General features: G+C 35.3%; 1 protein-coding gene across 1 annotated transcript; it reads left to right on the forward strand.

The window, feature by feature from the left end:
* The first annotated feature begins 529 nt into the window (after positions 1-529).
* On the forward strand, positions 530-9822 carry LOC137925236 (delta(24)-sterol reductase-like). The gene is made up of 10 exons (XM_068768648.1): positions 530-616; positions 914-1112; positions 2439-2594; positions 3651-3875; positions 4426-4520; positions 5322-5496; positions 6509-6667; positions 7857-8054; positions 8907-9038; positions 9541-9822. The coding sequence occupies exons 2-10, from the start codon at positions 921-923 to the stop codon at positions 9742-9744; spliced, it is 1536 nt and encodes a 511-aa protein (XP_068624749.1). The 5' UTR covers positions 530-616; positions 914-920; the 3' UTR covers positions 9745-9822.
* The last annotated feature ends 4402 nt before the right edge of the window (positions 9823-14224 follow it).

Consider the following 14224-nt stretch of genomic DNA (forward strand, 5'->3'; position numbering starts at 1 on the left):
ATATACGACCTTCTTAATGTCATCAGAAGAGGCTGATTGCAGGACGCTTTAAGCCGGTCCTATTGGAATATATTAGGGGAAGGGCTATTTCCAGCAGTATATGTCTTGGTTGGAATGATGAAGATGAAATTAATCCAAATTAACTTTTTGTATATAAATGTAAATACAAGCAATGTAAACAATAGGACTTTTAGACGCGAATTTTAATAAACTAAATCGAAAGTCTGTTAGCTATTTTAATGAAAAATCTGAATTTTTTATTAGCAGTTTTTGTACTCCACCTAAATCTTCATGACAATAAAATAAATATTCAGGTATCAGGATTTAAATTTTGTGTAATTACAAAAGATAAGAATTATTTGAGATAATGTCTAAAACACCTGACGACTGCTAATGTACATATTTTCTATAAGAATTCCCTGCTATCACGTAATGTATTATAATCATGTATCGCAGCTTAAAAATAAGAACGGTCGGAATGAAATTCTTATTATTTTGGTCTTAAAGTTTAAATTGTATATACGGTAATATATCTTGTTTAATTCATTGATTAGCTGGCCTTGACAATCAGTTTGTAAAAATCTTCATGCCGGTATCAACGTCATACGAGTGTAAGGTAAGATATAAGTGTTAACGTGAATATTTATTCGTATTGATATTTACTTTGTATAAGATACAAAGTAAATATCCTGAATTTAGATTTATGGTCTATTCTATTCACATTTCATAGATTAAGTTGCTTTTGTTAATTATTCATAGATGTGATAGGAAATAGAAGAAATTAAACTTCTTTTCCTCTAGCTATTAAAATTGCTTTTATAATTTCTTTTTGTACATTTCGCATAGGACTATAAAATATCTTCCAATAAAGCTTTTTCCATGTTGACCAAAGGTTTTCATTAACCTGTCCTAGATTCAAGATGACTCAAGTATATACGGAGGGCTTCGCGGAATATGTCCTGGTGGAATACCGCTGGGTTATTGTAATCTCACTTCTGCTGCCAATGTCTTTCTTATGGAAAATTTGGTCTGCCGTACGAAATTACGTTGTGTTTAAATTGAATAGTGCACCCAAAATGCATGATAAGAAAGTTAAGAAGGTTCAAAGACAGGTAAGTCGTAACAAAGTTTATTTACTTATTAATGATACTAATGAAGTAAAATATTTTAGCATAGAAATTGAAATTGCGGCCTAATCTAAAAACTGTCTAGAATGTAAGGTTTACACTATATATTTTACTGATTGTATCTATTACCTAAGTACGTCTCAAGGTGAAGCTTCTGAGTAATAATCTCTATTTATAAAACGCCAATCTGCTGGTAAAAACATGCGGCCCGTATTTACCAGCAGATTGGTGCTGAAGTGATAATTTACTATTTGCTATTTTTTCGCACACACAACAAAACTCAACAACAACTCAACTTTGAATTTATAGATATAATATGTATAACTAAGATTCTAGTTAAAAATCCGCAAGTATGTTTATTTCTGGTGTCTATACTTGAACATTTTTTTAAACTTTCCTATTGGGTTTTTATGTCAGATTATTAGTAGAATAGGCCTCTATTATTTTTTCCTAATCTGTAATATAGAGATATAAAAATCAGGCAGAAATAAACCATATCTTTGCTTCAACTATTGCATTATTTATATGTATTTTAATACGTGATCCCGTGTTGGCAATGTGAAGAAAGACTGCGTTGAAGGACATACATACATATTAATAATTTTTTTTAACAAACTCTAGCAGTAAAAGCTAGTACACAAAACTTATTATTATTTATTATATTAAACAAGGTTTCTGAACCACGGCGTATAAATATGTTAGAAACGTTAATAATTATTTTATTAGTTCATAACATTTTTAACACAGTATTATGTATCATAGCCATTTTCAAAAATACCGAGTTTAATATATATAGATTGGATGTATATCCGAATTTGAATGGTTTGTTTATAACAGAAAGAGCTTTTGTATTAAAAAAAATATTACATTTTTTGCTTTAATAACATTGAACATACATTCAATTACATACAGGTCTTAACCATTGCGGAGATACATTTTTTTTTCGAAAGTATTCCGGGGTATCTTGATCAATATGTTTTGTGAACACCGATTTATAAATAAATAGTACCACAAATTTTTACGTAAGTTTTCTACTGCGATAAGAAGCCGCCCAAATAATGACTTAGCTAAAATAATTGTTAGCAAATGGACATCCGATTATTCGATCTTTGGTTTCCGTTTCGATCACTTTTTAGTGTTCGTAAAATGACTCAAACAGTGATTTTTGTTCAATACTGTTACCATACGAATGCATCTGATAACTGTTAAACTTGTTTTACAAAAAATATATGCAAATTTTTGTATAATGTTTATTAAAAGATCATTTATTATATGTTAATAATATCTACATCTCGTGTTTCATATTTTCAGATAAAGGATTGGCTCGCGGGCGACCGACAAACTAAGCTATGTACGTCACGTCCAGGTTGGCAAACTATGAGTTTTCGTCAACCGATCTATAAGAAGACATTTACCAATATTGACATAAACCTTGTGGACGTGTTGGAGGTTGACACTAAGAATTTAGTGAGTATTTAGTTTAGGCCTTAATTATAACAATGAAAGAATGAGAGGAATCTCTATTCGAATAAAACTTATCGACATAATCCAGCGGATACGCAAGTTGAAGCGGGAGAAGGCAGATTGTCTTTGGAACATTAAGCATCTGGATTTGAGCCCACGGACCCGCATGTGTAGCCCAAGAAGTTTAACGGTGGTAAAGATGGACGGACGATCTTGTTAGGGACGTCAAAAGACACTGGATGTAGGCTGCTTCCAACCGGTCCTCGAAATCGTCTTACAGTTGAAATGATGGTGATGACCTTTTATAAATATAAAATTATTAGATTACCCTAATATTTAAAACAAAAAAGAGAATTTAAAAACTATTCGTTTCAAATGATTGTAACTACTATTGCTATATGTTTATTATACAAAAGGTCTCTGTGAGTACAGAGGGTTGATGCTCCATTGTAGCGAGTATTACGTCAGGTACCACTTTAGGAAAATAAAGGTTCTCTATTCTAACTGTAATAAAATGTTTTTGTGTAAAGTAAAGCATGATTGTTCTATAGGGAATGTATTGACAATGTGATTTCGACCTGGTGTCCTGTTGTGGCGGTGTCCATCGAACTGGACGGACGACCGTCGCAAGTTGGTTCTTCAATCACATGTTTAACAATACGGTGTTTATAGAGAGTCGACTTTGCACAAAGCATGCCATATGGAACCTCAACTGATACATTAGATATTTCAACCGATTTAAATTTGCTCTTCAAGTTCGTCGATACTTGTGGCGTTAGGAGTTACTTAGCTCTTTCATAGACGGAGGATTCTTCGTTAGCTTGTTTCGATTCGAGGGCGTTATACACTGACGAACTTCAGCTGTTTGTGAAATTACGGGCATGTAAGACATTACAATTTTGTGTCAGAAGGAGATGAACAAACATGTGACAAAATGCAAGATTGTATGTAAAAGGTTGAGGTCACTTATTTAGATGGATTCTCTGTTTGTTTCGTTATGTGATGTTAAAATGATAAAATTAAATGATTAACTTTTATTAACAATGTGATCTTATATAGACGGTGCGCTGCGAACCTCTGGTTACAATGGGCCAACTGTCCAAAACACTGGAACCGTTGGGACTGGCCCTACCCGTTGTTCCGGAATTAGACCAACTCACCGTCGGCGGGCTTGTAATGGGCACGGGCGTGGAGACTTCATCGCATATCTACGGACTATTCCAGCACATCTGCCAGCAGTATGAACTCGTGCTTGCTGACGGGTCAGTCGTCACGTGCAGTAAGGTATTAAATATTTCTGAAATATATCGACATAACATAAAGTATTTACTGAAAAACCAATAATGATATCATTTAAATCAGGAAAACTACAGTGAAAAATGGCCTGGGTCATTTTAAAATCATCTACGTCTTTACCAAAAAGCTATATTTTATATGCATATGTTGCTTACGCCATTATCGCAGACAGCGTCATCAATGCAAGATTGTTTGATGAATTATTCACTGTCCTTACAAATTTATAGTTATCGCATACTTCCTTGTCGGTTACAGCTTTTATAGGTCTGTAAAAGATTATCGAAAGTAACATCTTTTTTTGTACATTTGTATGTGTACTTTTTTAAAAGGAATATCTCTGTAGTTATTATTATATAAGAATATATTAATAACTACAGAGATATTCCTTTTTTACAAAATAATTTTTATCAATTATAAATAATTTCAGATTTAAAGGAAGATTTTCTTGAGTCGATAAATATTTTAGAATTTTGATTTAACAGTGCGAAAGATCTATGGAAGGAAACGCCGATGTATAACGAGATTGATTTGGTTTCAGAATGAAAATCCTGATCTTTTCTACGCTGTGCCTTGGTCATATGGCACTTTGGGATTTCTGACATCAGTAGTTATCAGTTTAGTACCGGCTAAAAAGTATGTGAATAGTTTATTATTTGTTTAGTTCTTTTTTGTTTGGAATAGATTATAACATTACGCTCATTTTTTATTCATACAAGTCTAATACATGCTGCGAGTGTTCCTCTACTACAGTTTAATGAAGCAAAGGAAAAAGTGACTCAGGTTATCACTCAACTTAGCCATGAATTTCTACTAATTGATGAAGTTTATATTTAAAATTGATAAAGGTGGATCCGTACTTGTCGAAAAGATTGCTTTAACAGGTTCATGTGAATATCACCATCATTTCAGCCGTAAGACGTCTGATGCTGAACAGCTGCCGTCATAGTTTTCCAATAGAACTAGTTAGAAGGCCCTGCATCCAGCGTCTTCGGACGATCTTAACAAGGTCGTCAGTTCATCAGTGGGTGAACGTCCTACTCTGTGCTTAACGGTCTTTGGTCTCTATTTTAGAACCTTAAGGTTTTAGCGGCCATCGGTCCTGCTAGCTATGTGGCCTGCCAACTATCATTTCATCTTGACAATCTGCTTGGTTATATCGGTTATTTTCTTTCATCACCGGATCCTGCATTCCTGATTCGATCTTATAGAGAAATCCCGAGTACCTAGCTGTAACCTCAACAATAAGATCAGCAATTAGAGACCATGCTGTCTCATAATACATAAAACACAAAGTTCATTTTTTTTAATGTGTACAAGGCTTCCTAATTTACTATGATCTAATTGTTGATAGTTGAGTTGAGTAAAAACGATAGTTCAATGTTTTTCACAACTTAAAATAAGATAAATAATATTTTCATTAAATAACTCTTTAAGATTCGTGCGCTTGGAATACCACCCGTTCACATCTTTGTCAGAGTTATCAACGAGGTTCAAACAGGAATCTTTAAAAGAGAAGCCACATGGGTTTATCGAAGCACTTCTTTTTGGCAAGGAGACCGGCGTGGTAATGACTGGCGATATGGTCGATGAACTAGGAACGGACGGGAAGGTACGTTCCTTGCTATAATTTAAGTTAATTCAAAACATCAACTCTGTGTAACATTTAATGCTAAGGTTATCGAAGCAGTCCTAGAAATTGTTTCAAAGGCTTAATTTAAGTCTCTTCAAATTCGATAAAGATGTTAGCGCCACCGGGCAAATAGTATTTAACTATGGAAACAGGTAAAAAATTTGTACCAAAAATTATGTAATCAAAATTGAAATCTTCTACATAATTGATTTTGGATGTTCATGAAACCTTCGAGCGATAATAATTGACAGTTTCACCAAATTAAGTCTCAACCGCATTAAGTTAATGTTTTAACAAGTTTTAGAGCAACAATATCAACTGACACGGTATTTCTTGTTGTTAAGGCTAAATGGACTCGCTTAGCCAACTTATTAAACGTTAACGTAATAATGTAACTTAATGAACTTAATGTAGTAATGACGATGTTACTAATGATTAGATTCACACGTTGTTCTTATCGGCCAATATGGATTAGCTTGGCTGGACTGGTTCACCTCGAGATACCAGGACCCAAAGTCACAGAAATCTTCGTATTTGTAGCGTAATCGACTTTAAAGACTCAGGTTTGGGTTTGATTTAATCATGAAAGTTTTCGAACAACAAAAATATCGTTTTTTTTAAATGTAATGATGTAAAATCTTATTTTCTGTCATACTTTTACATATTAATTTTCTAATTATTTTTGATATATTTCGTATAAAAAACGTGGATCTTTCTTGCATTTAGTATATGAAGAAAGAGCAGATGGAATAGCTATTTTTTTTCCACAGAGAACTCTAAATTGGAAAATATTTCAAGATTGGGTTAATTATCGGAAAGCCTTTCTAGTCCTGACTTATGTCGTTACGATATTTTTATGACAATAGTAATAAGACTTTTTATTTTATTTGCAAGAGTTATTTACACTTTAAATTTATTTGTTGTAATATATTCTTTTATACAGTTTAAATCATCTAAGTGTATAAAACCTAATTACATGTTGTTATTGCAGATGAATCCGATAGGTAAATGGTATTCGGAATGGTTTTTCAAACAAGTCATGCGCCATTTGAACAAATTCCAGCAGGGAAATAGAAACACTGTCGTTGAATATATACCTTTGCGTCATTATTACCATCGTCACACGAGGAGCTTATTCTGGGAACTTCAGGTAAATATGAATTTAGATGGTTGCATTTATTTTTAATTTCCTCTTTCTTTGTGTTCCAAATTTTAATACTAAATGTTTAAAAATAGTGTTAAGATGTATAATTAATTAAGATGTGATTTATCGAACACTGTAAGTTCCATGCCACATTCGTCATATGATAGATTTCACATACATATTACCTAGATTATTTATTTATTTATTTATTACTGTAATATACATCTTACAAACATAATGTAGTTACCATTGTATTTGCAATACAGAAGTATGGTTGCTTTTATTGTCGTATTTCGTTTTACAACTAGAAATAAAGACAATTTTTCATGTATTTATTAAGGCTTTAAAATTAGTAATTACTTTATCGTAAATTATGAACTGGATGTCGGCAGCGTAAGACTGGTCATAGTGACGATCTTTGGAGGACGCCTGCTTTGCAGTGCGCATCTATCGGCTGATATGATGATGATGATGATTGTTTAAAGACTACTAGATGCTTCGACAAATTTTTTATTGCTAAATTTATTGACCCGTTGCATTCCAATAGGATAAATAAATTAATGTAACATTTTCCAGAGTAATCGTTTAATTTTTTGATTAAATGTGAAAAATATTAGTGCAAAGATATAAGCGCTATTTTTTTTAAAAGATTCAATGTTACACAATGTGATTTAAACACAAAGAGATCGTTGAGAAATTGTACTCATTCCGGGAGAGCGAGGCAGGCAACAAAGCTTCCTGCTGCGCCGGAAATCGAAACCAGATACGGACGCTACACTATTTTCAATGCCTGTATCCTTGTAACATTTTGTTTTATTTAAAGTTATATAATTCATTCGGTAGGGTTTTATATAATACTGTTTCTATTGTTATTACAAAAATGTGTATTTTACTTTGACCAAGTTTTAGACTCGTAATTCGTATAGGATTCTCGAATTTTATTTCTAATATGGTCCATTGTAAAGGCCGGCATATAAATATTAAAAAATAATATAATGTTGATTGTTTCCAAATGAAGCATCTATCATCTATGAAACAACTATCGAGCTTCTCTGCAGATCAATATTCTGAGCTGGTGGTAGTTCACTTACACACTGTCATTTCTTTAATGTTAAAATAATAGACGATTTAAAAATAAGTATAAATGCGTACATGAATAAAGAAAAGTTTTATTTGATATTTGAAAATTTCCCAGGACATTATATCCTTCGGTAACAATCCGATATTCCGGTATCTATTTGGCTGGTTGATGCCACCAGAGGTATCACTTCTGAAGCTGACGCAGCCGGAGGCAGTGGGCAAGCTGTACGACCGCGCTCACGTTATACAAGACATGCTGGTTCCGATTGATAGGCTTGAAAGCGCAATCAACTGCTTCCACAAGGAGTTTGAGGTAAGGAATTTTGATTATAAGTCGTTAAGTGAAGGTGGTAAGAGGTCTAATGACCATAACAACATGGTGTTACCTATGTTATAATAAAACAAGACCTGCACTAAGCTATCTGCACCATTATCAACTTGCGGCATAAGTTACTACTATTCATTATCTTAGTAATGTTGCAGTCATCTCTCATCATCATTTTAGCTGTATGACAATCACTACTTGACGTAGCCCTCGCCTAAATTTCCATGACCACTTTAACGAAAATATCTATCCACGTTATAGGTGGAAGTCTTACGCCTTGCTTGCCGATTTGTAGTCTTCACTCCGGAACTGATCTTAGCAATATGGGGCCTAATCTTTACCACTTCAACCAGCCTATCAGCTGGGCTATGTCGGTTTTATGGATTTTGTTTTGTGCACTTGTGGATTTAAATGTAACGAATATTCTTTCGTCGTTTGTAAGAAAAAGTGAGAATAGGATATGTGATTTTTTAAACTAAACCGTTATTTAAAAAAAATAAAGTTAGAATACTTTATTATTTTGTCTTTTTTAATTCAATCCGATAATGAACGCAATAAGTAGTGATCTGAGCCTTAGGGGAGCCTTCGAGATTTCCTATCTAAAACGTGGATAGGCTATATGCTCCCTTCGCGCTACCTTCTCATTGTCCGAGTAACCAATTAATAGCTAGTAAGGCAACAGTGACTAATAGAAAAATAAATTATTCATTTTGGGAATAAACATCGTTGACTGTTAATGTTTTTAATTATGTCAAAATTATTTTAAAAAGATAATAATTGGTTAAATACGGGAAGGAGAAATTTTTGATTGCATAAAATAACCGATTTATTTATGTGCAGGTGTATCCGATATGGCTTTGTTCGTTCAAAGTGTTTAACGTGCCCGGCCAGCTTCGCGTGAGTTCCGGTGACTGGCAGATGTTTGTCGACATTGGAGTCTACGGTGTGCCAAAAGCGAAGGGCTTTGAAACCGTAAGTATGAATGTAAATGTCATGATAGTTAAAAAGGTTTCATACATACTTATTAATGATAGAAAGGGTACAATGTATCTTAAAAAAAATTAAGAGCACATACGACACAGACACACAGCACAGAGAAGAGCACACAGGCAACAGAGGGTAAGTGATATGCGCAACTTACAAAAGACACCTAGAAACACGTTTATGGTCATTATAACTAGAAGTCATTTCAAACCGAAACACTATTGTGTAAGAAGTTTAAGCGAAAGGGTTGAGACCAAGCGCCAAAAGGCTAAAACTAACGACCTTTTTGGTCTCTGTCACTTCCAATCCGCTTTAACTGTAAATAGTTATGAAGAAAACTAAGTTTGTGTTACAAAAAAAAATATTATTTAGTGATCGACTAACGGCTTCGTGGTGAAAAAAATAAGTTGTTATATTTTACTCCTATTTTCATGTGAGTTTATTACAATTTTATTAAACTAACAATAATTATAAATTTAATTTCATCAAGGTACCTTCAACGAGACGGGTCGAAGAGTTCGTGATCAAAAACGCAGGCTTCCAGATGCTGTACGCTGACACATACACGACCTCACAGGAGTTCAGACAAATGTTTGACCACACGCTGTACGATAAGCTCAGGAACTCTTTGTCCCACTGCAAGGAAGCGTTCCCCGAAATATATGAGAAGGTGAACAGGTCGGTTAGGAAGTAGATGATAGGATACTGTTAGGATTTTGCGGTATGTAGTGATTTTTATTTGCGCCGATGTTAACAATTTGTAATTTTTTTAGTAAAAAAATTATAGCAATGTTTTTGTTTTATTTCTTATACTAATGTCATTTTTTGCTCACGTGTCTATGAAACTGGAAATTGGTAGTTTTTAGTGTGTTTTACTCTGCGTATCTCGACAAAGTGTGTGTAATTCATTTAAAATTTAAGGTTATTTATCATCATATAAGCCTCCCCATAGGTTCTAACCAGTACTGTTAGATCTGTGGGGACGACTCTAACAAGGGCGACTTTCACTTTGTGGGTGGACGCCCTATGTGCGTGCGTGCCGATCAGTAGCCAAGGCATTAGGATCAACTCAGAGTCAGACTACGACTGCCGCCGACTGACCAAATGACGACTTGCTCAAGGAGGGCATTTCCTTTTAAACTTACGCATTGCCGGGTTGTAATTCGTGGCCTTTCAACCGAACTATAGGTCTCCAACCTCATCCAGTTCTCAAGACACTTCACGAACCCCAGGTGCGTGAAGTGTCTTGAGGATCAAAGCATATCCGAATGTCCTCGTCCCGCGGCTGGAGAGCCACCGCCTCTGTGCGTTCTCTGTAAAAACGGGAGTCATCTCGCCAACTATAGAGGATGCGAGAAGGCGTGCGAAATTCATTGTACAGGTCGCGCCTTTTCCTCCCAGTGACGGCGCTGTTACGGAGTCTTCTTCATCCGTATAGAGAGATTTGAAGTCCCCCTCGGAACACGTCCCTACTCCCCCGCCTTTGACGATTACTTGGGGATTAGCTTGGGGAAGGCTCTGTACCAGAGAGGAAAACCCGCCCCACCAAAATCATCGGCCGCTCCATCCTAGTAAGCTAAGACTTCGCCCGAGCATAAGCAAATGGGCCATTAGAAAGGGTCACCTCCCACCGACCACTGAGTAGTCCTGGCTTCGTACATGACATCACACGGACAATCTTTACATTATACACCTACACGGGTCAGGGATACCCGTGCCTACGTGCGTAGGTCTTCGATGGACTACTCTCTTTCCACAAACTTATTTCAACGAAACTATGAAAGCACGCAAGACTTACAGCGTCAACTTCAACACAAGGAAAGAGAGAGAGAGAGAGAGAGAGGAGAAAGTTGCTGCTCAGTAGTCTTTACTCCCGAACCTTAAGGCCCCAGCGGCCATTTTTTCAGCGCGCTGTGTGACCTATCCACTGCCACTTCATTAAACTTTCAGATGTGATTATTAATAGATATTTGCTGGGTCCAAAGAAATTTCAAAAGAGTAATAAAGCGTGAATCAAGAATATGAATTTTTTTTTAATTTGCTACATTCATGAATACCGTTTTTACCCCTGGAGTTTTGAAAAAGTATAATAAAATAAGTTTACCGTCTGACATTTACAGAAACATTAACATTTATGTTACGACTGCGGGAAAATGATAACGGAGATATATAAATGATGCAAAAGTATATTTTTATAGAAGTTTGTCTAGTCTGCATCTTTTGACATTTTGGTTGTATTTTTTGCTAACAAAGCTCTATCCATTTCGATTATACATCTGTTGTAGCAAATTGCTGATTCTTTGAGTAATTAAAACATTTGGCAATGACTCAATAAACCAACTGACCTCGTCAGAATCCAGATCGGCTCGTGTTTCGCTGTCGTCAATCCTCGATCATTCTAAATAAAAGCGTTGCTGGAGTTTCTACCGTCATTTCTCCCAGCGCTTATGCTTTCCGAAGTGGTATTAATGTTAGCCAGGTAATAGCAACTGAACAAATCGAGTTTCGCTTCCAATTTGGTAAAACTGAAAATATATAGCGCTTGAGATTTCCCACGGAGCCTTGGAGCATCGATAGGTAAAAAGAGACTTTGAACTAAGCGCTCTCTGCGCCCTACAGTCTCTATAATCTGCAAATACCCCTTGAATAGCAGTATAAGTCAGGTAAAAAAATTGGGGAATGAGGTGACAGCATTCAAATTATCTACTGTAACTAAAATCGAAGGATTCTCCGGTCTTTGTTATTATTTGGCGGCTCTTAGGTCGTTTTCTCGGTAGAACAGAATTGCAAGACGCGAGGGCCCCCAAGAGGAGATTTTAGTTTTTCGGGCGTTCTTCGGCTCGTTCATTTGTTATTGTAGTGCTACTGAAATCACTATATCGTGCGTTAGGTGTGTACGTAGATACGCGACACGAGATGAGTATAGCTTTATCCCGTCAGTCCGCCGTCAACGTTTGAAGCGGTAGCGCATGTGTCATGTTTTTCTCCGGTCCCCATCTCGCCACGCCATACAATGGTTTTGATAGCACTATGCAAGAAGTTTTTTTAAAAAACTTCGGAGTTTTGTCTATAGAGTCCTATATAATAGAATATTTTTACTCGAGAAAATAAAAATAGATTTACCTCCATCAAAGCTTCACTGTTCTGTTTGAAAATTTATGTTAACAGAATTGAAAAGTACAATGTCGAATGCCCTCACCACTACTAGTAATAAATAGTGAACCTATCACGATCATGTTAACTTTACGTATATTACGTATAACGTTAGTTCATAGCTTTATTAAGTTTATATCCAGATTTAGAACCTAGAACATGCTTAAAGTAAAACATGTATGTCCAAAAAAGAAAATGTTATAAAACTTAGCGAGTAGCTTATCTAAAACTCAGAAGTTTTCTACTCGAAGCCCCCGATGTTGAGTAACCCGTCGAACTCCTTATCAGCGCGCACTTGACCCTTCCGTATCTGATCACTCGCTATACCAATAACAGCTTCAACGTGTATCTGCTTCACTGGCAGTGTGTGTGATAGATAATGATTTCATTAAGGAAGGAAGTTCTATTGGATGAACGTAGAAGTATGTACATTCATTATAAAGCATCTTGTTTAAATATTTATTTGTTTTTATTACGACGTTGTTTCGTCATTGCTGCTTTTATGTTTAAATATTATTTGTAGGACCTCCATTGCTGGGTATTGGCCTCCCCCATAGATTTACAATAAAATCTGTTCTCTGATGTCCTAAACTACGGTGCCTGTCCGTCTTGTGGGTGGACATCCTACACTACGCTTACTGGTTCCTTGTATACATTCAAATAAAAAAATTAAATAAAAAGGTTGTCATTTTGTAGCATCTACGGTCAATGATTGACAATAAGTTAATGAAATAAATTAAGCTTTCTTACTACGATTTCTGTGTAAATGGTATATAAATATGTAAAATATTACATAATATATAATATGTATAGGGAACTGTATGATATTCAATTCATACTAAATAAATATTAGAAAAATATCAATTATCTGCGTAACAACGAATCATTACAAGTATGATGCCGTTATATTAGGCTATGGTGTTTATTCTATCACTTTGTTGCGATAGAATATTTTAGAGTTCAAATACTGCAAAATAAGTGAAATAAAACAGAAAAAAATACCATAAGTTGTGGTTATATTGCAGTATTAACTAACTGCCATAAGTAAAGAATGTTCAAAGAAATGTTATACACAGATATAACTTTATATAAAATATCATCAGATATTTTTGGTGATTACGAGGGTGAATCAAAAAATTCTTGGAATCAATATTTAAAAATGCAAAGATTTAAATAATAATATTTTATTTTTCTACATAATCTCACTCCAATGCAATGCATTTAGAATAACGCGTTTCTAACTTCCTTATTCCTTGTGAAAAAAAATTATTTTCTTGACTCTCGAAAAAGTCCTCTACGGCAGCTATAGCCGCGTCATTATCGTGAAATTTTGTTCCACGAATTTCCTCTTTTAATTTTGGAAATAAGTGAAAATCACTTGGGGCTAAGTTCGGAGAATATGGTGGGTGGTCAAGGAGATTGAAGCCAGCACAGCGGATTGCGTTGAGCGCAACTTCCGATCGATGAGCAGGAGCGTTATCTTGAAGGAACAACACGCCCAACGACAGTTTTCCACGACGTTTTTCTTTAATCGCTTCACGCACTTTCGGGATTAAATTTGCATAATAGGGTCCAGTAATCGTCTGGCCTTTTGGCATGTAATCAATAAAAAGGATTCCTTCACTATCCCAGAACACAGAGGCCATAACTTTGCCAGCGGTAGGAGCAACTCGAAATTTCTTAATGGATGGAGAGGATGGTCGTTTCCAAGACATGCTTTGTCTTTTAGTTTCAGGATCAAAATGGTGGACCCACGTTTCATCCATGGTGACAAGACGACGGCAAAAATTATCCGAATCACGCTGGAACATTTCGAGATTACGCTTGGAAATTTCCAAACGTCGCTTTTTGTTTTCGTCGGTTAACATTCGTGGCACCCATCTTGCAGACACTTTTTTGAACCCCAGTGAATCAATTAAAATGGATTGAACGCTACCAAAAGATATCTTTAGGATCTCAGCTATATGTTTTATAGTCATTCTTCTGTCTTCCAAAACCAGATTCTCAACCTTTTTGACATT

Source organism: Battus philenor, unplaced genomic scaffold, assembly GCF_028537555.1.
Source record: "Battus philenor isolate CCGP_79_NKW_IND1 unplaced genomic scaffold, ilBatPhil1.0.hap1 SCAF_26, whole genome shotgun sequence".
Classification (NCBI taxonomy): domain Eukaryota; kingdom Metazoa; phylum Arthropoda; class Insecta; order Lepidoptera; family Papilionidae; genus Battus; species Battus philenor.

Excerpts from the sequence above, each read along its gene's own strand:
- LOC137925236 (XM_068768648.1), top strand. The coding sequence starts at position 921 with ATGACTCAAGTATATACGGAGGGCTTCGCGGAATATGTCCTGGTGGAA. Across the intron at positions 1,113-2,438 it reads TTAAGAAGGTTCAAAGACAG|ATAAAGGATTGGCTCGCGGG; the intron begins GTAAGTCGTAAC and ends TCATATTTTCAG. Across the intron at positions 2,595-3,650 it reads AGGTTGACACTAAGAATTTA|ACGGTGCGCTGCGAACCTCT; the intron begins GTGAGTATTTAG and ends GATCTTATATAG.